The sequence below is a fragment of the Amia ocellicauda genome, chromosome 13 (genome assembly GCF_036373705.1).
Source record: "Amia ocellicauda isolate fAmiCal2 chromosome 13, fAmiCal2.hap1, whole genome shotgun sequence".
NCBI classification, from domain to species: Eukaryota; Metazoa; Chordata; class Actinopteri; order Amiiformes; family Amiidae; genus Amia; species Amia ocellicauda.
Window position 1 is genome coordinate 18,066,973 of NC_089862.1, and position 24,897 is coordinate 18,091,869.

The following is a 24,897-nucleotide window of genomic DNA, read 5'->3' on the forward strand; positions in this document are numbered from 1 at the left end:
AAACATGGAGTTCAATTTGAAGTGCTTCTTGTGAATGGAATATGTATCTTATTGTCGTACTGATGACTTGTAAATAGTCTGTATCGCTTGTATTTACTGTACCATTATGGTAGTCTCTTGGTTTTGCTATTTTGATTAATTTGCCATAATGTAAATGACAATGAGTTTGATTATTAAATGAAAATGTTGAATGTCTTGTGAATTAGATCCATAGGCCTACACCTGTATGTGATTACCTGTTACACTTTATAAACCAGTTTTTCTCAGCATCATTGATGTTGGTTTATTGAATGATTCTGCATCGGAGCTATTGAGTGTGCAGCTTGTACATTCTTCTCAAATTGTGATTCTACTGGCCTACACCTCATCAATCCAGGTATGCGTAATTATTTCTGCACTTACAGGTACTTTAACGAATCCATTGTCAAATTATAAATCAGATGTACATTTTCACTATAGCCTCCTCTTACAAGTTATTCATGTCTGACTGATGGTCATGTCCCATTTGAGATTCTAAAACAAAAACAAAAAAAAACACTAATTACTGAAGTTCAAATAAACAAACAAAAACAAAAAAAACTGAAAGATGAAGGGATTCTTATACAATCATTGCTCCCCCAGTTATTGCCACTGTATTTACCTCAGTAGAAACTGGCCAGCATAGAAATACCAAATAATCATTATCAAAAGTCGTGGTCAGTGCCATAACATATCCATGTGTCTCATCAGTGTTTTAACCAATAGTGGGAATAGATGTACCTGGTCATACAGAGATACACAACTGTAAACCGGGTGCTTTGCAGATATAATGGGAATGTTATTCTGAGTGGCTCCCAGTTTGTGCAGGGAGGGGAAGCTGGCTAGTGCCCTTAAATCTTCAACTTAAAGTGAAATGCAGTCAAATACATTATTAAAGGACACTAATTGTGTAGTGACTAGAATTACAGCATCTAACAGGAAAATTAAAATATCACAGTCACTTCAGAGAAAGCTGTGAAGTGTCAGAGATGTTTTTCTGGCCTTCATTTTAGTGCCAGACTCGTGGGATGAAAGGGATCTTGTCGACTCACCTCTTAAACACGCAGCCTCTCGTGTGCGGTTTGATACAGCTCCTCTCTGATCTCTGGGAAACCTTGCAGAACTTCCTCAAAGCTCCCAGCGGACAGAGAGTAGAGCCGAACCAGACTCGTGGCCTGCACCATCGCCGTGCAGTGGCCCTTGTTCAGGAGACACAGCTCTGAAAATAAAATCAACAGTCTGCCGTTAACAGCCTTGAAAGCCACTACTGTGCACACTACACACAGTGCTCTGATGTATTCACTTTCCAGATCATTTATTTCAGTCATGATTCCTCCAAAATGCAGATTCCAAGAGGTCAATTGTTCTATATGATTTTATTGATACGATTAAGTATTGTAATTAATCAAAACCTTTAAATATATAAAAGGGGTGTCCTGAACAAAACATGCATATGCAGATAATAGAAATAATATACAAAAAAAAATCAAAAATAATAAAAACATGAATCTAGGGAGTGTTTATTTTTGCATCCAATGCAAATAATAATTTTAGGTAACCCACCTCCAAAACAGTCCCCATCACACAGCTCCGCCTGGACAGTGGCTGTCGTGACCAGGACTCTCCCGCGCTCGACGAAGAACATACGATCTCCGGGAGCATTCGGATGTGTGATGAGGTCCCCTTCCTGGAAAACCTCTCTGCGCAGTTTCAGCAAGACAGCGTTGCTGAAATTGGCATCCCGATTCCTGAACATTGGGACACTGTTCAGCACATTGGCGCATCGGACATTGAGAATCTCCTGGATGGAACAGAAATAAAACGGTTTATCATACACGTGTTCAGCAAAGGGATCAAATTAGCAAATTCAATCTCGTAGAAATTCCACCGGCAGTAGTTTTCCAAGTGTAATGTTAGCAGGATATTATTAACAATTACGAAAGGCTGTGTGGTTAGTTTATCAATGCTTTGCTGATTGAGCATTCATGGATATAGGACTACATGCATAGCTTAAGGCAGTATTTCAACCTAATAAAAAATGCATTCATGATTCACTGATTGATAACTTTTCATTACGTTTTTTTTTTTTTTTCTGAGTGTCCACAACTCACGTCTGTTTGCACTTTTACAGGATAGCTAGTTATTGATGCTTTTATAGAAATGTATCACGGATTTCATGCATACTTAAACAAGTCCTGTTATTTGTGACCAATCAGATAATGTCATGTTTTCGGTGTAAAATGTCTGTATTCATTTGTTCTGTCTTTAGTGGTATGCTCAGTTACGGTAATTAAGGTTTGTGATTATGGGTCCAGCAGTCATATCATTTGAATGTTACTTGTCGAAACATGCAGTCCTACCTCTCTCAAGGGTCTGGAGACCAGTTTAAAAATGTCCTCCTCGTCAAACCATTTCCCCTGGTGCCTGGCCTGGAAGTAATTGCATATCCGAGTCCGTAGTTCTCGGGGTAGCTTTCTGTACGTCATGTAGTCTTCCAGCTGACTCATCTGTGACAGTGACACAGAGAGATACACAAATGTGTGATTTTTAAAATTCAATGTAGACAAAGCTTTTCATAATAAGCATTATACAATTTAAATTCTCTATCCAAATTACAGGATTTCCAAAACTGTAACAATGAATGTGTTAATCTTCAAGATCCTGAAGTTCAGTCACTTTTAAATGAGAGATAAAGCATTGTTCTTTTTCTTTACAGTGCAGAGGAAACATACTTTGCTTCTGAAGGCTTTTGCTGGTGCGTCGCCGTTGGTCATCATTGCTGCTATGCTGGCGACCATCATTGTGTACATCAAAGCTCCTGAAACCATGCTCGTCATGACAATCCATAGCTCAGTTTCATCTGCAAGATATCAAATGAAGGTTTAATGACATGTGTTTTCATCAAACGTGCCTGTGGTTTGAAATCAAAACAGTAAACATAGGTATTCGTCACCTGAGGGGGGTTCGGCGGAGCCATAGGAGATGCCAATCATGTGGGAAAGCGCCCGAAAAACAGCAACGGAGTACTGCTCTCCCAGAGTGGCATTCTAGAAGAGAAGAGGCGGTCAGTAAAGATGCTGCTTCACAGAACTGAATCTGTCTGTGAAAACTGCTGCAGATCTGTTCCTTCCCCGATTACCACTCGCATGTATTGTTTGAACAGAGCTACTAGACAATTAATTACAGATTTCTGTGATCAAACAACTGCCTCATCTGTTCTTTAAGAACTCACCTGGCCTAACCTGTATAATAGCTGTTCTTTAAGAACTAAGTACTTGATTATCAGAAATCTTCCAATATTTCTGTTTTCAGACAACATTCATTGGGTGGCAAAACAGACAGTTAAAAGAACTGGACTTGATTGGAAAATGATCCATAATGTTGATAATTAGTGGTTGGTTTTATAGACTAGTTGAATTCAGGTCATACAGGAAGGGCATGTACATTAAGATGAATCCTCTGCAGATTAATCAAATTAATGTCAATTATAAACACACATTTTCAGGACATTTCCAGCTAGATTTCATTGTTCTTACCGTCAAGTTTTCCCTGACAACCCAAGAGTGCTCAGGAAATTCTTGCAAAACGGGAACAAGGAACTGAATACATCCATTCCAGTGGCACAGAAGAAGAATCATCAAGAACAGACCCATAATGCGGAGGATCAGGCGCACCGCTTCCATGTTTGCATTCGAAACCTAAAAAGACAGACAGTTGGGCTATACTGTAAGAAACGCGTGGAACTGATGTTGAGTCACACACTATCATCAGCACTTCAGAATAATACACCAGCCAATTGTAACCATATATCATTTTAAACCATTAGAACAGTTTTAAAGTAACTTTTGACCAGGGACTGCCATGACTTCCAACACTCAGGAATACAGTATAAATCTCACGAGCTCTTCATACAATTCTCTGTTAAAAGGGTGCAAATCTGTAAATCTGATAAACCCAGTGCAATCAATCTGAGCATTCAACTAAATCTTTCATTTATTTTTCAAGTGTACCCTTTATTCAACACATTTTGTACCTAGAGAAGCAATGTAACAATTTTGAATTCACCAATCAAAAAACAAACCTGTTCCCATTCTGTGAAGAACCTCCATAACTTCGACACTCGGAGCAGGCGAGCCAAACTGAAGATCCTCGCGAACATGATGACTCTCACCAGTTTAGAGGCAGAGAAGGAAGAGGTGTCACTGTGCTCTTCAAAACTCTAGACAATCAGAGCATACGGTGTGATATTAAATAAAAGACACGACTGACACGTAAAAAGCTAGGAATAAACAAAAGCCATATTCATGTGTTGATTAGCACATAAACACTTATAGGACACTCCGGACACATAACATCACACACAGTGCCTATAAAGACACTTTTCATGCATTTAAATTAGGATTTCTTCCACTTTTCTACACAATCCTCCACACTGCTATTGGGGAAACAGTGGTTGAGTCTTTGCTTTGAAATGCACGACCCAGCACAGGTTCACTCTAGAAACTGCTGAATTAATCCTGAAATCCTGTGAATCACTACACTTAACTGTGTACTTGATTTTGGAGGCGATTGCTTACACATTAGGATTGCTATCACCAGGGGGATGGACACTTATACAAGCAAACAATATAATAACTCGTAAATAATCCCAGAAGACATTCCATTACCTTTGCGATTAGGATGATGTAATCCAGAGGAAAGGCAGAAATCAAATCCAAGGCGAACCAACTTTTCAAGTAGTGGTGCCGGATTTCCTTTGGCTGCAAAATCACTTTCTAAAGCAAGAGAAAGAAAGAAAGAGTGAGAATGTATCTACAGATACAAAGCTAACACATGTGTTGACCAGTAACGAACATCTCCATGTTAATTCTCCAGAAATATTTTTCTTTTTCATTTAATGTAAACTGCCAATAAAATGTACCCACAGTTTCATTTTAGTGAACTTTTGCCAAGCATTTGAGTAAAGTCTCCTTTCTCTGTGGCACCTGAGTAGGAGTTGCAGGGACCCCATCATTTTGCCCACGAATGTAAAACTCTACACATTTGTCCCATTTTTAGCACCAGTGGTTAACAACTCTGCTACCTGATCCGTGATGACACCCATCCGAAAGTTGACGAGAATATCCAGCACGAAGACCGTGTCCGAGAAGAGGTTGAAGATCTCCCAGGCGCGGAAGTGGTGCTCCGAATCCAGAAAGGCGATTCCGATGGGGATCGCAAGAAGGTTGAGAAATGTCAGCACCAGCATCAGCAAGATGTAGTAATTCCTGCAAAAAGGGAGATAAACAGTGTATGAGTCGTCTGCAGCTGGTCAGTTGAAACCGATCTTATTTGATGCAAATCACGCGTGACAAGGCGATCTTCATTGACAGCTGATGTCCGGTGTCAGTTCAGGGCGCTTTCGACTGCTTTACTCCCCCGCAGTGCTGTAGGAGGCTGTACTGCTCATTTCCACTCTGCTGACATGTATGACACACGTATAATCACAGTGTTTCTCGCGTTTTCCTTTCTGTTTGGGAGAGACACGCCGGCACATGGGCGCAGCCATCTTGGCCCGGATCCCGCCCCCGTGCGCTGGAACTCGAGCAGTGCAGCGCTCTGATTGGCTACAGCGCAGGCGCAGTGACTCTACCCGTACATTGTGAGAGTGACAGTCAATATGGATCAACATTATAGATCAACGAACCTAAACGACACAGCGTTCAGCCTATGGACCACCTGGTCTGATTAGCGGTCAGCGTGTTATTTAGTTTATTATAATTAAACGTCCGTGAGTGTCCTGTTAAAAATGGGACGATTGACTCCAGAAATACTGTATTCGGTGCAGCGAGTTCATTCACATCGCGGCTCGTTTTTGAAAGGAAAACAGATAAAAACCGACAGTACAGAAGAAAATGTGTCTTCTGCCGTTTTGTTGCCGCTTTCCTGCAAATACGCAATATCAGAGAAAAAACTAAAGGTGCGGCTCAGAAATACAACTAAAGACCTGAGTTACAGCGTTTCCTGTTGCATAGATGCGGGATTGCGCCTCCTACTGCAAACTGAAGAAATGTCTACTCATTGAAATCTACATACTGCATAGATCTATGACATGGGAAACACACAAACTGCATGTTATCAGCAGATAATTGACATGGAAAAACACGGTTCTCTGTGGGCGGAGCGCGTTGCCCGGCCCTACCTGATGGCGCTGAAGGGGTGAATCACCCATGAGCTGGTCTCTCTCTGGCGGTCACACTCTTTCTGCACCGCGGCCTCACTCCCATACACATGCAGGGACTGCTTGGTCACTCGGGGCAGAAATAGCGATCTCCAGCCGCGTGTCATCGTTTCGTTGTTCGGACCCGTCAGGAGGGATCTGTTCATCTGCGATGTTATCCTCGGCGAAGGCGACGACGATCTGTCTCGCGAAGCTGTGTCTTGATCAGATAACGCTGTATTGCAATGCGGCTCTCTCTGTGACGTCATAATGCTAGGGCAAATGCTATGAATAATTATGGACCTATTATGACGCATGGACAAGTTGTTCCGCCTCATGACATATTACGTAGACTTTATAGAGGTGTCATGGTGTTATCAGCCCCCTTTAGACTGGTATAAGCATTACACCATTATCATAATTAAACTTAACTTTAATAATTGTTAATACAGTTCCCTTAACATTAAATTAATACTTTGAGGCATGTTTGCACATATTACCTTTAATCATTTTTTACCTATTGCTTTTAAAGTGGTGGTAAGAATTGAATAGTTTTGGGGTTTAATATAAAAAGAATTAAATATTGCACACACTATTGCCAAATTAATTTCACATGCAAATATATGTCTTGTTTGAAATCTTTGTATATGTGTGTGTGTTTTAATTATTTTTAGCACTGAGAATGAGAGGGAACGAGTGTCTTGATTGTGAGCTGGCCCCCTCTGAGGAAGACAAATTTTGATGCATGACAGACAAACGGAAAACACATATCAGAGAAAATGAATACTCACATCTATAATGTTTTTGCTTTCTCATTTAATGACACAGATTACTGATTGTTTGCAAATCTTGGTTTGAGTGTTGATCATCTTGGACTTTTTATCGTGGGTGTAGATGTTCAATTGTTGATGAGGACTTTAACTCAAGTGTAAGGGTCTCATTATACTTATACCTGTACACAGTATATTCCACACTTTAGACTAATCATGGAAATGTAGATGTGACATTTTATCTTGCATGTATCAAAATGTTTTTAAACTGAAGCAATGTTTTTGGTTGGAGTTTAAAACATTTTAAGGACATTATAGGACAATAAGGTTTCGATTTTATTAATTGAGCCTTTATATTAAAATTACTTTTTAAGTATGAAGAAAGTTATGTATTGAGAATAAATGCAGTTAATGCTACTTTAACCTTGGAATCAAACATAAGGTAAAATAAAGTTGAAACAAATCAACAATCAAATGTGGTTTTATTTCTGACTATAAGTACTGGATTGTTCGATAGTTCTTCCACTGCAAAGAAAGATGGGCTCAGGCCTCCATAACGAAGTATCAGAGGTAACTTTGCGCAGCAGTACCATGTGAGCTGTGCTGTAGTTGCACTGGGAGAATTGTGGACAGAAGAGGCTGTGAAGTAATGATCGTACAGAAGTGCTCTGAGCCTGGGAGGACGGTGTCCACACTCAAGGCCATTACACAACATGGGAGTCCTTCACCTGCTTCCTGCTCCCACAGGAAGTTCTCCTTGTCATTTCAGTGTACTGACTGCTCTTAAAGATCGATCTATTCAGACAAACTGGCAGCTATCTAGTGACAACACTTGACACGTGTCACTAATAAAAACACAACAATCACAACTGTTTCTGCACAGGTGCTGTAAATAATTAAATAAGCATTTCCCAGGAACTTAAAGAAGCATCTGTAGTCCACTGCAGGACTGGACTGTAAGAAATAAATACAATTAAAAACAGAGTTTCTATTTGAATTATACTCCTTATTGGACATTTTCTAAAGCCAACTGTGCAATATAACACTTACTGTTGTATGGCACATACCAATTACGTTAATGGGTAGTTTTGACACGTATTGACAGAGCAGTGATGTCAAGTCAACCCATTAACTGGTTATTAACGCATTAGTCTAAAGAAAAGGGAGTTCTTCCTGGGTTTAAAATTCAATATCCTTTATAAGCACTTGCAATACAGGTACATGCTGAACTCTATATATCCACACAATGTACACATTATTTGCAAACAAAGGTTAAGACATCTTTACCAATATTTGTTTTTCTTTAATAGATACAAACATCGCCTGAATCCATCTCCATCTGACCTATACATTCTTGTGAGTTTAAGTGGACTACAATACAAGAAATATGTTATTGTGAAAACTAGTATATTCCTTCAACTCACTTACAAAGTGTCTCTTGTAATCATATGTTGGTTTGTTGGAGATACATGCAGCAACAGCAGCAATAAACATAAAAGATCAATACTGGATTGACATGAATGCATGTACTCTGAGGCAGAAGTCTGATTTTTCGTTTGTTTATTTAGTGGTGTTGAATCCAACTTTTATCTGTGTATGGATCTTTCTCAATAAGTCAGACTGATGAACCAGAAATATGTGAAGATAGAAGTTTATTGCGAATACAAGCAGCTCGGGAGAAAAATGCCCATAGAGACAGTCTCTACGGAAGCAGTTTTCTCAAAGGCACTTTCCACACACACACATATTTATATGATATAGTACATGATGCGACGGACACTCTTCCAATCTCTTCAGACATATCAGTCTCTTTAGGACATATTACAGCATTACAGATCTTGTTGCTGGGCAGACAGGGAGTTATGTCCATTATCTTAACACACACCATGAGGAGCAGTCCGAGAATATTTTGACGGTTTCTCTTGAGAACCACAGAGAAAACAGACATTCTGGATACTTGTTTGTCCTAAAAGAACGTCAAGTACAGACAACATTAAGGACAGAGTTAGTCACATAGCATTCCTCATCTTAAATTCCTCAATATGGAGGATTTTTAGCACTCAATACTATTTCACCCTTTGAGCCCCAGCCCCTTCAGTGGTTACAGACACCAGCAGCAGTAGCGTGGAGTGGTCAGGGTCATAAGTGCTGAGATGCCTCCCCTTCCTCTTCCTGTTGATGGCTGTTTTCTACTGGAGCAGAGGGATGAAGAAAGTCAAATGGTTACTGATCACAGCCTTATGACTTAATCTGCAACAATCAAATCATAATCATATTAACACAAGTCTGTATCAATACAAAAACTATAACATGCAAATCTATATGCAGCACATGGATATTAAGGTAAAGTGCAAATAAAATAATGCTGAGGTGTGTGCAGCATTTTCTTCAACTACAATTGAGCTCAGTTATCAAACACTGAATACATGATTGATTGTTTTTCAGCTTCAAAAGTAGGAGAACCAGAAGTTTCCAATCCTGACCAGAATGAGTCTGAGGCATTAGATCCTTGTACTGAACCAGAGAGCAGACAGACCCTGCAAACAGGGTGACTCTGCGCGTCTTCTAGTACCACGTGTAAAATGTATATTTTTATATCTCAGAACAAGAGGCAATAAAGCTTCTTCTAGTAATAATCGCAACAGATGATCAAGCATTGGAATACCTTTCTGTATTGAAAAGTAATTCATAAAAGGAAGGTTGTTAAATGTTGAATTTTAAGTACTGGTCTCTTAATATGAATTGTTAATGTCGTATTCTAGTTTTCATTTACTTTCCTTTAGCAGATGAGCTGTAGAGCCAATTCTCAGTGACATGACTCTATGCTAACCACATGAATCTGTTCAATCTATACACATAAGTGTTCATTTCACTACCCCCAGCGTTAACCAAAGCCTTATGTGTCATTCTGCTTGTGTGACACCTTGTTAATAACTTATTGTTTTATAAGCACCTGGTAACTTAATGTTTTAAGTTTGATGTGAATGTATTGTGAATACCAGTAAGTGTGAATGCTTGTTTAAATGCTTATATATACACACTCACACACATACTCATCAACTAAATGTACACACAATGGTGCACAAAAGTTTATTCAGATTATTTAAGCAAAATAATTTGGTAAAATACTCATATATATAATATTTCTTACAGACCTTTCCTCTATTTAAAATGTATGAATATTACAGTGTGCATGCAGGTAGGTTTGCTGTTTAATAGCCTACACTCAAATACTGTTTCTTCTGCTATTCTTATTTGTGTATGAAAATGCTTTCACAAAATCATAATTAGTCTTTCTTTTCAATTGCTGGAATCACACACAGACCCAATGTATTATTTTCGACATGTGTTTCTTTTATACCAAAATCAGAGTATCATATTTGCCAAATGGCAATGGTTGGAAAGAAAGGACTAAACTATTTTCAACAAAAACAGGCAAATTGTCACCAAACAATTTTCCCCACATTATTTACTTACTTGATATCTATACAAATTATGCCTTCACATAATTAAATCTATTCTTATACAATGCCCTCCAGATTTATTCATACCCCTGAATAACTAGGAACAGGAAACATAATATAACAAAGATTTACGATAGTGTGTCCTGATGAACAATCTGTATGCTAACAGATTGACCAAGGGATTGTCAGGACAGCTACCTTTAAATAGGTGAACCCTTTGACACATTGATTCACTTATGCACATGTAATCTGTTTTAGCTATTCTCAGATAGCCTTAAGTTTTTATTTGGCCAAGGCTATAGTGTCTGCAGTGCTGTGCAGCCTGGGCCTGTACACTGCTTTTCATGCATCAGCGTTAGCAGCGGCGTCTCATTTAGATGCTCTGCACCAGGTATTTATACGCACCTGTGCTGCAGATGCAGACAGCAATCAGTTCCCTCACTGCCGCTGTGCCTCACCTTATTTTACCTCCCAGTTGTTTGTTTCAGGGAGATCCCATAGCACCTCGACCGGTGTTCAGCCTCAGAGCGTCTGAGACTCACTCCCTGTGCCAGTTTTCTTCATTTATAAAATGCGGTTCTTATGTTTTCTGTTTGTTATTGTGTTTCTTTATAACTCCTGCCAGGAGTCTGAAGGCTCCTCCATGAGGAGGATATCGTTCATTTTGTTTGTTTCAGCTACTGAATAAACATGTCTGTCAGCTAAAACCGACCCCTGTGTGTCTTCACATGCTGCCATTGAAGATAAATGAGCTTGAGATCATTTTAGTCACTTCACAGCTCTTCTATACATACTGATTATGTAAAGTGGTCGGGGTCAATATGGACTCCAGCGTAATGTAAAGGTGTCTGTGAAGGTGTGAATCACTGAACTTCAGAGAGTCCTGTCAAGAGCCTACACTGTCCAGTCTATTCAGTCCATCATGCGGCACTGAGCACCACTGCCTCAACGCAGCAATGAACCTGCTCACTGTCCTGCTAGGCTGTCTGCATGTCTCCTCTTTGATTTCCCGGGGTGAGAATCGCTGATGCTTTTAATTCACAAGCAATATACACTGCACACACACACACACACACAAACGTATGTATATGTTTATATATGTGCTTCTGGTTCGGTCTCTGCAAGACATCTCGACCTGTATAACCAGTGTCGTACACTTTGACATCTTCAACTAACAGTGTACTGACAGTGGTTTATTTATATTTTAAATATGTATTAAAGTAAATATGACAAGAAACTGGAAACAACTAGTGGTATGAATCTTGGATTCTCCAAAGGAAGAGTGAAATGCTGAAACTGAAACATTAAGTTGATCTGGTGTATCCACTGTGGGTACAATATTTCACATCAAGTTATCAGCCATAAAAATCTAAAATGACAAACTTAAAGCTTCTGCTGAATAGAGGTTTTGTAATATATATTAATTAAATTCTGTTTGGTCTCTATGTTCTCCTTTATAACACTTATTGTGTGTTGCTAAAGCATATTGTGGCTGTGGGTGGGGTTGGATGAATGATATGATAAATAAGCTGTGTGTTCATTTTATATTTGTTTTTATCCACTTAGATTTACATGGTTTTCTTTTGTTCATTCTAACCTAGGCCTCAAAAAATTAACTAATATACAATTGTCTTACAATAATATACACTACAGTAATAAAAGCATTATTTGGATTTTTGTTGATGTTTTTTTTCTTCCTTGTCTTAGATGTTAATGTAAACATGAATATCATGCAGTCTCCTCACAAGATAACAGTGAGACAGGCAGAGTCCGTTCAGATGTTGTGCTGCTGGGAAACAGATCTGGATTTGGAACGAATAAGAGTTGAATGGTGGAAGGATAGAAATCGAATTAAATCTAGTTTTCATAACATTAAAAATGGGTCCACAGAAGTCAATCTGAATAAGTGTGTTTTTTCTATTTCCAGGAATTGTTCTAAATTGACAATTTCAAAAGTATCCAAAAATGATACGGGGAAATACTTATGTAAAGCAATTATTGAGATCCCTAAGTTCATCACAGGAGAAGGAAGTGGAACAAATCTAACAGTAGAAGCAGCAGAAAATATAAATACAGGTGAGTAATCTTATGCTCTTTGCACTTTCAAGAATCAGAAAAGAAGTGAGAAACAAAGTATTGCTGGAACAGATTAATGGTAATTCATGTTTAACAAATAAAAAGGAAACTATAATGCAAGACATCTGATTTATTCATATTTGGAAAGTATTCATTTTAACTGCATCTACCTGCTTGTAACTGTAATTAATTACTAATCTATTATATTCAAAACAACACTTCATTAGATAGGTTTTAAAAAGGCTTGAAGAGTTGATTAAATCAAACATTTTGAAACTCAGAAACACTAAAGGAAATATAAGACAGTAAGATTGGAACAGTGGAAAACATTTGCAGGCAAGAATTAATCTAAAAATCTAAAAAAAGGTGGTCAGAACATTTTATCTGTCGAGTTTCCGGTTCAGAAGAGATCATTTTTAAAGCATTCAGAAATAAAACAAGGTGATATGTCTAAAATATTTATTATCATTTCTTTAGGAAAATAAGAGGATTAAATAGACCAATTTCAAGAGCAGTATTTGCAGGTGAATTATAATTACATGCAGAGGTATTTGAATACGAGTCTAAAATAGTATAATTGTTCTTAAAACTTGCTTCAATATAATTAGACTAGGATAGACTTTGAGTAGAAGGAAGCATCTGACAAAGAAATAAAGCAACCACTGAGTAGAGGCTTGTAGGTGGGACGGGTTTGCCGTAATCTGGACCCAGATTTGGAAACATTTGATTGCTTTTGTTAGCACTCTTAAAGCAGCAACTGCATTCAACTGTTACCAGCTTTATTTGTTCAAAACTCAATCAACATAAACCAGTAACACGTATACATTGATAGCTTTCGATAAAGCAATCTGTATAATGTTAATTGATAATGATTAACAATCTATACAAGTATTGTTAATGTAGTTATAAACCTTCATGAATTAAGTCCCTTCCAGAACAGTTAAGGCAGGAGCACTTTAAAGGCAATCGTTTACATTTATGTAATCAATTACAATCACAGACAAGATGTAATAGTAATCAGACAAAAAATATGATTTCTGCTGTTGAATCACATCATCCTCAGATCATATATTGCAATATTGATATAACAATATGTTCTTAAGATAAAATGAATAGCTGTTAATAATATTAAAATATAATTTATAGGTTGTTATTCATTGTATGTTAATATTGTATAGATTGTGTATTAACATCTATTGATTATCTTATAATACTGTTTTACCCATAAATATAGCTATAAAATATAAATTCCGAAAATCTAGTTTGTTGAATTTCTGAGAAGCAGTTAACTTTCAGATTGAATGATTTAGCGATGAACTTTTAAAACAAACAACCATACAAACACGCTGCATTATTGACTACACTGACTAATAAAATAATTGTGTATAATTTTGAGAGGACCGTGGTCCAGACCAAATGAAATCTTTGAAGTCTGTAATTACAATCATAATTTTTAATCTGAATGCACCTTTTCAATGTTCAGAGGATTCACTAGTCAAACTAGTGCAAACCAGCCAGCTACCAATATGAACCTGTGAATTTGTGACTGGTTTTAATGTATTTGGTTTGAGATGATGCATCAATTATATCATCACAACATTTTCATAAGACCATATTCAATCCAAGAAAAGGAACAATATTTAAATTGTGAATTGCAATGTAAATACCCCATAGAATAGTTAAAATGGTTAAGAACAACACAAGTACTTTTACGATCCAAAACAGTAGGATACTTTCTTCATCAATCTTGTTTTGCACAGAAGTTAATTAATTTTCATAATAGCTATCACTAATGAAGCAAAAATAAATGACATAGAAAGGTTGAGGAAGTAATGGAAAAAATCTTTTTTTTTTGTACAGCAGTATAAAGCTGGACAATCTTATTGAATACTATTCCTATAAGCCAATAATAACACGTCTAGAAACAGTAACACAACATGTGTGATTTCTAACTGTAGAAACATATGAAGGCTAAAGTTTGGTTGACGCTTTTCTGCTGAATTCTGCATGTTTCGCTTCAACCCACAAAGAATGAATCAAAGCTCTCTGTTCTTTATTCATTGATTTCAGATGCCGTCATTGGTCTTGTTGTGCTGAGGTATCTTCCTCTCTCCATATTTTTGGTAATTTTGTTGTTTTATCACAAAAGGAAAAGGACATTAGCAGGTGAGCTCTCTGTGTGGTAGGCAGTACTTTTCATTATTGGCTTGTTGCTTATGTGGCCCTTAATCAACATGTACTCATGCACTACATGTTGAAAAATTGTTTCCATTCCAGCTGAGTTTCCAACTGAGCTCTTACATTAATAATTCTTATTTCATTTGATCTGAAAGAGATACAAATGCCCAGCCAGGAGACTCCTGTGTGGCCCTTCTGCTAAAAGCACTTGTAAATAGTTTAATGAAATGATAGGATGTGTTTGAATATGGTTTGACTTTTGGTTGTCACTGTTATTTTAGTTTTGAATGGATTTGGTCTGAGTGCCATGGTCCCTTGTCCCGTTTGATATTAATTTTAGGGGGGGAGAAGAACCTGTATTAAACTGGTAATTTTTGGTAGTTTTGCTACCAAATATGAAATCATCCCTTCTTTGTTTCCGAGGTTTTATTTGGTATGCTTGCAGATGAGACAGGGTTGTGCTGGGTGTCAAACGGCTTGTCTGGTGAGCCTCATCTTACTCTCTGTCCCCTTGATGACTGTGCTTGCATTCCAAAGGTGTCTGGACAGGGATGCTTTGTTGTTTAGACATCTGTCTGAGGCACAAATGTTTACAAGATCCTCTTTGATTTGATGACTAGGAGGTGAAGTGCTGCTATACTGTTTGGTAAGAGTTTCTATGGATTCTCAGTTTCTATGGATTACATGTATAGTTTGTTTTTACATTTTAAGGTGTCCGTGTAAGCTGTTATATTTATGTCGACTTCCTATTTTAAAATACTGTACATTAAAGCAAGAAGCTTTATTTAAAACACCTCCTAGAAATCTGGCAGGGTAAAAATATATTCCACACGATTATTTGGTGTATATCATTTTCTTTATTGGGTTGTGTGTGTATATATATATATATATATATATTTATATATGTACACCGATGAGCCATAAGATTATGACCACTGACAGGTGAAGTGAATAACACTGATAATCTTGTTATCATGGCACCTGTCTGTGGGTGGGATATATTAGGCAGCAAGTGAACATTTTGTCCTCAAAGTTGATGTGTTAGAAGCAGGAAAAATGGGCAAGTGTAAGGATCTGAGCGACTTTGACAAGGGCCAAATTGTGATGGCTAGACGACTGGGTCAGGGCATCTCCAAAACTGCAGCTCTTGTGGGGTGTTCCCGGTCTGCAGTGGTCAGTACCTATCAAAAGTGTCCAAGGAAGGAAAGGTGGTGAACCGGACTTAAAGGATCTGCTGCTAACGTCTTGGTGCCAGATACCACAGCACACCTTCAGAGGTCTAGTGGAGTCCATGCCTCGACGGGTCAGGGCTGTTTTGACGGCAAAAGGGGGACCTAGAACAATATTAGGCAGGTGCTCATAATATTATGGCTGATCGGTGTATATATATATATATATATATATATATATATATTTCTTAGACAGGTTTTACACTGAGTGAAGTTTTGGATATTGGATTATTTATAAATTGTGTGCAGTGGTTTTCTTAGAAGTTATTTATTAGGAATTATATATAACCTTGCCGTGTAATCTGGTGGATTGATAAAGTAATTTGAATTTGATGTATGTGATCAACTTTTAATTGATATGTAATTTCTATTTTATATTGTAATAGTTTTACTTTGTTTTAAGTTATTTTAAATATACATTTTTGATTGGGATCTCCACTTTTGAACTCCAGTTGTTTCATTACAGTCTGTTTTTAAGTGCTTTTAATTGATGGAATAAAAGTTGTAATCTCTTTTAACCTGGTCTCTGCCTGCGATGTATTTGTGACCCTACTCTGGGCTACATATATTATATCAATTTACGTTACATAAAAATGTAAAATTTATTTTGGAGTGCCTTTCAGGGTACCCCAGGACACTGTACAAAAACGTCACTGTTGCTTTGGAACAGAAGAACTTTAAGCAAAAGCTTTTTATTTATTTTTAGTCATTTTAGAATAATAATAATGTTTGTAAAATTTAAATTTCCTACATTTAACTGTAACTAACCCGAGCCTTCCATGATTTAAAAAATAAAATAAAAAATTACTACATCCAACCCATACCAAAACCTGTGATCATGTCATTGGTCTGCCATATTCCAGCTCTCTTTTTCAGAAAGCTTGCACTCTTATCTTTACCATAGTTGCTACATAACTCATGTTGTATTTCAGGGGTAGTCAATAGGCGGCCCGCGGGCCAAATCCGGACCGCCAGACGCTTTTGACTGGACCGCGAGAATAATTTAAATTGCCATAACATATCCATGTGTCTCATCAGTGATTTAACCAATAGTGGGAATAGATGTACCTGGTCATACAGAGATACACAACTGTAACCCAGGTGCTTTGCAGATATAATGGGAATGTTATTCCGAGTGGCTCCCAGTTTGTGCAGGGAGGGGAGGCTGGCTAGTGCCCTTAAATCTTCAACTTAAAGTGAAATGCAGTCAAATACATTATTAAAGGACACTAATTGTGTAGTGACTAGAATTACAGCATCTAACAGGAAAATTAAAATATCACAGTCACTTCAGAGGAAGCTGTGAAGTGTCAGAGATGTTTTTTCCGGCCTTCATTTTAGTGCCAGACTCGTGGGATGAAAGGGATCTTGTCAACTCACTTCTTAAACACGCAGCCTCTCGTGTGCGGTTGGATACAGCTCCTCTCTGATCTCTGGGAAACCTTGCAGAACTTCCTCAAAGCTCCCAGCGGACAGAGAGTAGAGCCGAACCAGACTCGTGGCCTGCACCATCGCCGTGCAGTGGCCCTTGTTCAGGAGACACAGCTCTGAAAATAAAATCAACAGTCTGCCAATTGTTCTATATGATTTTATCGATATGATTAATTATTGCAATTAATCCAAACATTTAAATATATAATTATATATATATATATATATATTTCAGCGGTGTCCTCAACAAAACGTGCACATGCAGATAATAGAAACATTAACATACGGGCTAAAATAAATAAAAGAAAAACATGAATCGGTTTAATTTTGCATCCAATGCAAATAATAATTTTAGGTAACCCACCTCCAAAACAGTCCCCATCACACAGCTCCGCCTGGACAGTGGCTGTCGTGACCAGGACTCTCCCGCGCTCGACAAAGAACATACGATCTCCGGGAGCATTCGGATGTGTGATGAGGTCCCCTTCCTGGAAAACCTCTCTGCGCAGTTTCAGCAAGACAGCGTTGCTGAAATTGGCATCCCGATTCCTGAACATTGGGACACTGTTCAGCACATTGGCGCATCGGACATTGAGAATCTCCTGGATGGAACAGAAATAAAACGGTTTATCATACACGTGTTCAGCAAAGGGATCAAATTAGCAAATTCAATCTCGTAGAAATTCCACCGGCAGTAGTTTTCCTAGTGTAATGTTAGCAGGATATTATTAACAATTACGAACGGCTGTGTGGTTAGTTTATCAATGCTTTGCTGATTGAGCATTCATGGATATAGGACTACATGCATAGCTTAAGGCAGTATTTCAACCTAATAAAAAATGCATTCATGATTCACTGTTTGATAACGTTTCATTAAGTTTTTCTTTTTTTGAGTGTCCACAACTCACGTCTGTTTGCACTTTAACAGGATAGCTAGTTATTGATGCTTTTATAGAAATGTATAACGGATTTCATGCATACTTAAGCAAGTCCTGTTATTTGTGACCAATCAGATAATGTCATGTTTTCGGTGTAAAATGTCTGTATTCATTTGTTCTGTCTTCAGTGGTATGCTCAGTTACAGTAATTAAGGTTTGTGATTATGGGTCCAGCACTCATATCACTTGAATGTTACTTGTCGAAACGTACAGTCCTACCTCTCTCAAGGGTCTGGAGACCAGTTTAAAAATGTCCTCCTCGCCAAACCATTTCCCCTGGTGCCTGGCCTGGAAGTAATTGCATATCCGAGTCCGTAGTTCTCGGGGTAGTTTTCTGTATGTCATGTTGTCACGGCTGCCTCGTGGGAGGACCGTAAAGCGGTAGTCGAGGTCACAAGCTAAGGTCGAAATCCAGGAGGTCAAGAGAAACAGATACAGAACACAGAGAGAGAGAGAGATAGAGACCAAGACAGGACAGAGAGCGAAAGAGGGAGGACGGGGAGCGAGCGAGAGAGACAGGGTTACAGGACAAGGAGCTAAGGAGAACAAGGAGCTAAGGAGAACAAGGAGCTAAGGAGAACAAGGAGCTAAGGAGAACAAGGAGCTAAGGAGAACAAGGAGCTAAGGAGAACAAGGAACCAGGAGAACAAGGAACCAGGAGAACAAGGAACCAGGAGAACAAGGAACAGGGCTTGGTGATGCAGGGAGAGCAGTGAGGGGTTTATAAAGGAGAGCAGAAACTAGGAAGACAAGAGCAGGACCAATGAGAACAAAGGACAGGAACAGAAGTGCACAAGGCTGTGGAGGAATGTTAATTGACAGAGAGAGAAAAGGAAAGCAGTGAAGGGAGCAGGAAAAGGCGAGGGAACATTGGTGGCCTCTAGTGGGGAAAGAGGGTCAGGGCTAGGGAACTGGGACACATGTAGTCTTCCAGCTGACTCATATGTGACAGTGAGACAGAGATACACAAATGTGTGATTTTGTTTTAATTCAATGTAGACAAAGCTTTTCATAATAAGCATTATACAATTTTAATTCTCTATCCAAGTTACAGGATTTCCAAGACTAACAATTAATGTGTTAATCTTCAAGATCCTGAAATTCAGTCACTTTTAAATGAGAGATAAAGCATCGTTCTTTTTCTTTACAGTGCAGAGGAAACATACTTTGCTTCTGAAGGCTTTTGCTGGTGTGTCACCGTTCATCATTGTGTACATCAAAGCTCCTGAAACCATGCTCGTCATCACAATCCATAGCTCATTTTCATCTGCAATTGAAGGTTTAATGACATGTATTTTCATCAAACGTGCCTGTGGTTTGAAATAAAAACAGTAAACATAGGTATACGTCACCTGAGGGGGGTTCGGCGGAGCCATAGGGGATCCCAATCATGTGGGAAAGTGCCCAAAAAACTGCAATGGAGTACTGCTCTCCCACAGTGGCATTCTAGAAGAGAAGAGGCGGTCAGTAAAGATGCTGCTTCACAGAACTGAATCTGTCTGTAAAAACTGCTACAGATATGTTCCTTCCCCGATTATCACTCGAATGTATTGTTTGAACAGAGCTACTAGACAATTAATTACAGATTTCTGTGATCAAACAACTGCCTCATCTGTTCTTTAAGAACTCACCTGGCCTAACCTGTATAATAGCTGTTCTTTAAGAACTAAGTACATGATTATCAGAAATCTTCCAATATTTCTGTTTTCAGACAACATTCATTGGGTGGCAAAACAGACAGTTAAAAGAACTGGACTTGATTGGAAAATGATCCATAATGTTGATAATTAGTGGTTGGTTTTATAGACTAGTTGAATTCAGGTCATACAGGAAGGGCATGTACATTAAGATGAATCCTCTGCAGATGAATTAAATTAATCAAATTAATGTCAATTTTAAACACACATTTTCAGGAAATTTCCAGTTAGATTTCATTGTTCTTACCATCAAGTTTTCCCTGACAACCCAAGAGTGCTCAGGAAATTCTTGCAAAACGGGAACAAGGAACTGAATACATCCATTCCAGTGGCACAGAAGAAGAATCATCAAGAACAGACCCATAATGCGGAGGATCAGGCGCACCGCTTCCATGTTTGCATTCGAAACCTAAAAAGACAGACAGTTGGGCTATACTGTAAGAAACGCGTGGAACTGATGTTGAGTCACACACTATCATCAGCACTTCAGAATAAAACACCAGCCAATTGTAACCATATATCATTTTAAACCATTAGAACAGTTTTAAAGTAACTTTTGACCAGGGACTGCCATGACTTCCAACACTCAGGAATACAGTATAAATCTCACGAGCTCTTCATACAATTCTCTGTTAAAAGGGTGCAAATCTGTAAATCTGATAAACCCAGTGCAATCAATCTGAGCATTCAACTAAATCTTTCATTTATTTTTCAAGTGTACCCTTTATTCAACACATTTTGTACCTAGAGAAGCAATGTAACAATTTTGAATTCACCAATCAAAAAACAAACCTGTTCCCATTCTGTGAAGAACCTCCATAACTTCGACACTCGGAGCAGGCGAGCCAAACTGAAGATCCTCGCGAACATGATGACTCTCACCAGTTTAGAGGCAGAGAAGGAAGAGGTGTCACTGTGCTCTTCAAAACTCTAGACAATCAGAGCATACGGTGATATTAAATAAAAGACACGACTGACACGTAAAAAGCTAGGAATAAACAAAAGCCATATTCATGTGTTGATTAGCACATAAACACTTATAGGACACTCCGGACATATAACATCACACACAGTGCCTATAAAGACACTCTTCATGCATTTCAATTAGGATTTCTTCCACTTTTCTACACAATCCTCCACACTGCTATGGGGGAAACAATGGTTGAGTCTTTGCTTTGAAATGCACGACCCAGCACAGGTTCACTCTAGAAACTGCTGAATTAATCCTGAAATCCTGTGAATCACTACACTTAACTGTGTGCTTGATTTTGGAGGCGATTGCTTACACTTTAGGATTGCTATCACCAGGGGGATGGACACTTATACAAGCAAACAATATAATAACTCGTAAATAATCCCAGAAGACATTCCATTACCTTTGCGATTAGGATGATGTAATCCAGAGGAAAGGCAGAAATCAAATCCAAGGCGAACCAACTTTTCAAGTAGTGGTGCCGGATTTCCTTTGGCTGCAAAATCACTTTCTAAAGCAAGAGAGAGAAAGAAAGAGTGAGAATGTATCTACAGATACAAAGCTAACACATGTGTTGACCAGTAACGAACATCTCCATGTTAATTCTCCAGAAATATTTTTCTTTTTCATTTAATGTAAACTGCCAATAAAATGTACCCACAGTTTCATTTTAGTGAACTTTTGCCAAGCATTTGAGTAAAGTCTCCTTTCTCTGTGGCACCTGAGTAGGAGTTGCAGGGACCCCATCATTTTGCCCACGAATGTAAAACTCTACACATTTGTCCCATTTTTAGCACCAGTGGTTAACAACTCTGCTACCTGATCCGTGATGACACCCATCCGAAAGTTGACGAGAATATCCAGCACGAAGACCGTGTCCGAGAAGAGGTTGAAGATCTCCCAGGCGCGGAAGTGGTGCTCCGAATCCAGAAAGGCGATTCCGATGGGGATCGCAAGAAGGTTGAGAAATGTCAGCACCAGCATCAGCAAGATGTAGTAATTCCTGCAAAAAGGGAGATAAACAGTGTATGAATCGTCTGCAGCTGTTTAGGTGAAACCGATCTTATTTGATGCAAATCACGCGTGACAAGGCGATCTTCATTGACAGCTGATGTCCGGTGTCAGTTCAGGGCGCTTTCGACTGCTTTACTCCCCCGCAGTGCTGTAGGAGGCTGTACTGCTCATTTCCACTCTGCTGACATGTATGACACACGTATAATCACAGTGTTTCTCGCGTTTTCCTTTCTGTTTGGGAGAGACACGCCGGCACATGGGCGCAGCCATCTTGGCCCGGATCCCGCCCCCGTGCGCTGGAACTCAAGCAGTGCAGCGCTCTGATTGGCTACAGCGCAGGCGCAGTGACTCTACCCGTACATTGTGAGAGTGACAGTCAATATAGATCAACATTATAGATCAACGAACCTAAACGACACAGCGTTCAGCCTATGGACCACCTGGTCTGATTAGCGGTCAGCGTGTTATTTAGTTTATTATAATTAAACGTCCGTGAGTGTCCTGTTAAAAATGGGACGATTGACTCCAGAAATACTGTATTCGGTGCAGCGAGTTCATTCACATCGCGGCTCGTTTTTGAAAGGAAAACAGATAAAAACCGACAGTACAGAAGAAAATGTGTCTTCTGCCGTTTTGTTGCCGCTTTCCTGCAAATACGCAATATCAGAGAAAAAACTAAAGGTGCGGCTCAGAAATACAACTAAAGACCTGAGTTACAGCGTTTCCTGTTGCATAGATGCGGGATTGCGCCTCCTACTGCAAACTGAAGAAATGTCTACTCATTGAAATCTACATACTGCATAGATCTATGACATGGGAAACACAAAAACTGCATGTTATCAGCAGATAATTGACATGGAAAAACACGGTTCTCTGTGGGCGGAGCGCGTTGCCCGGCCCTACCTGATGGCGCTGAAGGGGTGAATCACCCATGAGCTGGTCTCTCTCTGGCGGTCACACTCTTTCTGCACCGCGGCCTCACTCCCATACACATGCAGGGACTGCTTGGTCACTCGGGGCAGAAATAGCGATCTCCAGCCGTGTGTCATCGTTTCGTTGTTCGGACCCGTCAGGAGGGATCTGTTCATCTGCGATGTTATCCTCGGCGAAGGCGACGACGATCTGTCTCGCGAAGCTGTGTCTTGATCATGTGACATCCATCATGGGCGTCCAAGGGCACCCCTCACCCTGCTGGTGTGGAGGTGTAATGTTTAATAGCATAAACTGTTTTGTAAGGTTATAATGTTTAATGATACTGTTTTAACTAATTAAGAAAAACAAAAGTTTTAAATACATGTATCTTATAATTTAGGTTTTAATTTTTTATGATAGTTTCAGTCAATTAAAAAAAAAAAAGTTTTAAATACTTAAATATATTTAAGGTTATATTGTTTTATGGTACTGTTTCAGTAAATTAAAAAAAATAAGACAAATTAAAGTTTTAAATATATATTAGATTATATTGTTTTATGATACTGTTTTAGTAACTTAAATAATAAGAAAAATAAAAGTTTTAAATACATATATTTTAATTTAGGTTATAATATTTTATGATACTGTTTCAGTAAATTAAAACATAAAAATTAAAGTTTTAAATACATATATATTTTAATTTAGGTTATATTTTATGATACTGTTTCAGTAAATTAAAAAATTAAAAATAAAGTTTTAAATACATATATATTTTAATTTAGGTTATATTGTGTCATGATAATGTTTCAGTATATTAAAAAATAAGTAGAATTATAGTTTTAAATACTTATATATTTGTAAGGTTATATTGTTTTATGGTACAGTTTTAGTAAATTACAAAATAAGAAAATAAAAGTTTTATATATTCTAGGTTATAATGTTTTATCATACTGTTTTAGTAAATGAAAAAAGAATATGAATATATATATATATATATATATATATATATATATATATATATATATATATATATATATATATATATATTAGGTTATAATGACTCTGTCAGAACCTCAGGATGGGGAACCTGTGCTGTAGACCATCATCCACTATTTCAACAGATTGTAGGTGACTTGTAAAACAAGGACAGAAACATGAATTCTCAGTCTTGGTGGGTGTTTAATTCATTATTATTATTATTATTATTATTATATAGTATTTGTTATTTTTATATATTCATTTGTAATTAAAATATGATAACATTATGTTTACCACCTTAAATGAAAAGTATAAACAACATTCATGTACATAGTAATACAACATGATACATTTGATACAAAAAACATGTCTTAGCATTTTCATTTCATTTAGCCATTTTCATGTCCTAGCAACATAAGTGATACGCGATAAAACATATTTAATTTTATACTCCATAAAACTACTTGCTATGGACTAACTTATACAATGATTTTTAGTAAAGAAGGATTATTTCATATTTGATTTTTTTCACTCCGAATACTCAAAATGTCGTGTGGTGTGACTGTCCCCGGAGGTGTGCAGTTATAAAAACTCAATCTTGCATGCATGGAAAATGCAATATAAGGCTCCTAAACTGATTCTACAGGGGTTTCCTATGCTAGTATATCACACCATTAAAACAAATATAAATTTCCACTTTTGTTTCTAAAAAAAAAAAGTTGTCACCAAAATCAATGTCCTATGGTGTGATGGTTAATCTGCCAAGAAATTCAAGCATTTTTGAAGACGACTGCACTTAATATTGGACAACAGGAAGTCAGCATGTCTTAGGAGGACCCCCTGCACATGCATGAAGATAAGTCAATCTCTTAGAAATATAATTTAAATCACCATCTATACTTCCCTGTAGGGCGTGTAATTTTTTTGTGTCCTTTGGTGTGATGCATAGAATAGGAATTTATAATTAGTTTTTTAAATGGCCTATCTTGCATTAAAAACAATGCAAAAAATAGGTTTTGG

The 24,897-nt window shown here is 38.0% G+C and overlaps 2 protein-coding genes across 2 annotated transcripts; both read right to left on the reverse strand.

Moving 5' to 3' along the window:
- Positions 1–247: 247 nt before the first annotated feature.
- Positions 248–6,381, reverse strand: LOC136767011 (potassium/sodium hyperpolarization-activated cyclic nucleotide-gated channel 1-like). Its single transcript, XM_066720979.1, has 11 exons — positions 6,200–6,381; positions 5,102–5,285; positions 4,686–4,793; positions 4,100–4,237; positions 3,555–3,716; positions 2,972–3,065; positions 2,751–2,878; positions 2,379–2,525; positions 1,582–1,819; positions 1,071–1,237; positions 248–513 (listed from the first exon to the last, which is right to left on the reverse strand). The coding sequence occupies exons 1-10, from the start codon at positions 6,343–6,345 to the stop codon at positions 1,074–1,076; spliced, it is 1,509 nt and encodes a 502-aa protein (XP_066577076.1). The 5' UTR covers positions 6,346–6,381; the 3' UTR covers positions 248–513; positions 1,071–1,073.
- Positions 6,382–17,317: 10,936 nt separating this feature from the next.
- On the reverse strand, positions 17,318–23,092 carry LOC136766334 (potassium/sodium hyperpolarization-activated cyclic nucleotide-gated channel 1-like). Its single transcript, XM_066719745.1, has 9 exons — positions 22,891–23,092; positions 21,793–21,976; positions 21,377–21,484; positions 20,793–20,930; positions 20,248–20,409; positions 19,656–19,749; positions 18,523–18,701; positions 17,730–17,967; positions 17,318–17,481 (listed from the first exon to the last, which is right to left on the reverse strand). The coding sequence occupies exons 1-9, from the start codon at positions 23,073–23,075 to the stop codon at positions 17,318–17,320; spliced, it is 1,452 nt and encodes a 483-aa protein (XP_066575842.1). The 5' UTR covers positions 23,076–23,092.
- Between the last annotated feature and the right edge of the window lie 1,805 nt (positions 23,093–24,897).

Bases quoted from the DNA above. Each gene is read 5' to 3' on its own strand.
- LOC136767011 (XM_066720979.1), bottom strand. From the start codon at position 6,345: ATGACACGCGGCTGGAGATCGCTATTTCTGCCCCGAGTGACCAAGCAG. The intron at 3,066-3,554 runs GTAAGAACAATG...CTTCTCTTCTAG, and splicing joins TTGTCAGGGAAAACTTGACG to AATGCCACTCTGGGAGAGCA. The intron at 1,820-2,378 runs GTAGGACTGCAT...TGTTCCATCCAG, and splicing joins TCTCCAGACCCTTGAGAGAG to GAGATTCTCAATGTCCGATG.
- LOC136766334 (XM_066719745.1), bottom strand. From the start codon at position 23,075: ATGAACAGATCCCTCCTGACGGGTCCGAACAACGAAACGATGACACAC. The intron at 21,977-22,890 runs GTAGGGCCGGGC...CCCTTTTTGCAG, and splicing joins CACCCCTTCAGCGCCATCAG to GAATTACTACATCTTGCTGA. The intron at 17,482-17,729 runs GTGGGTTACCTA...TTTTATTTTCAG, and splicing joins TGATGGGGACTGTTTTGGAG to AGCTGTGTCTCCTGAACAAG.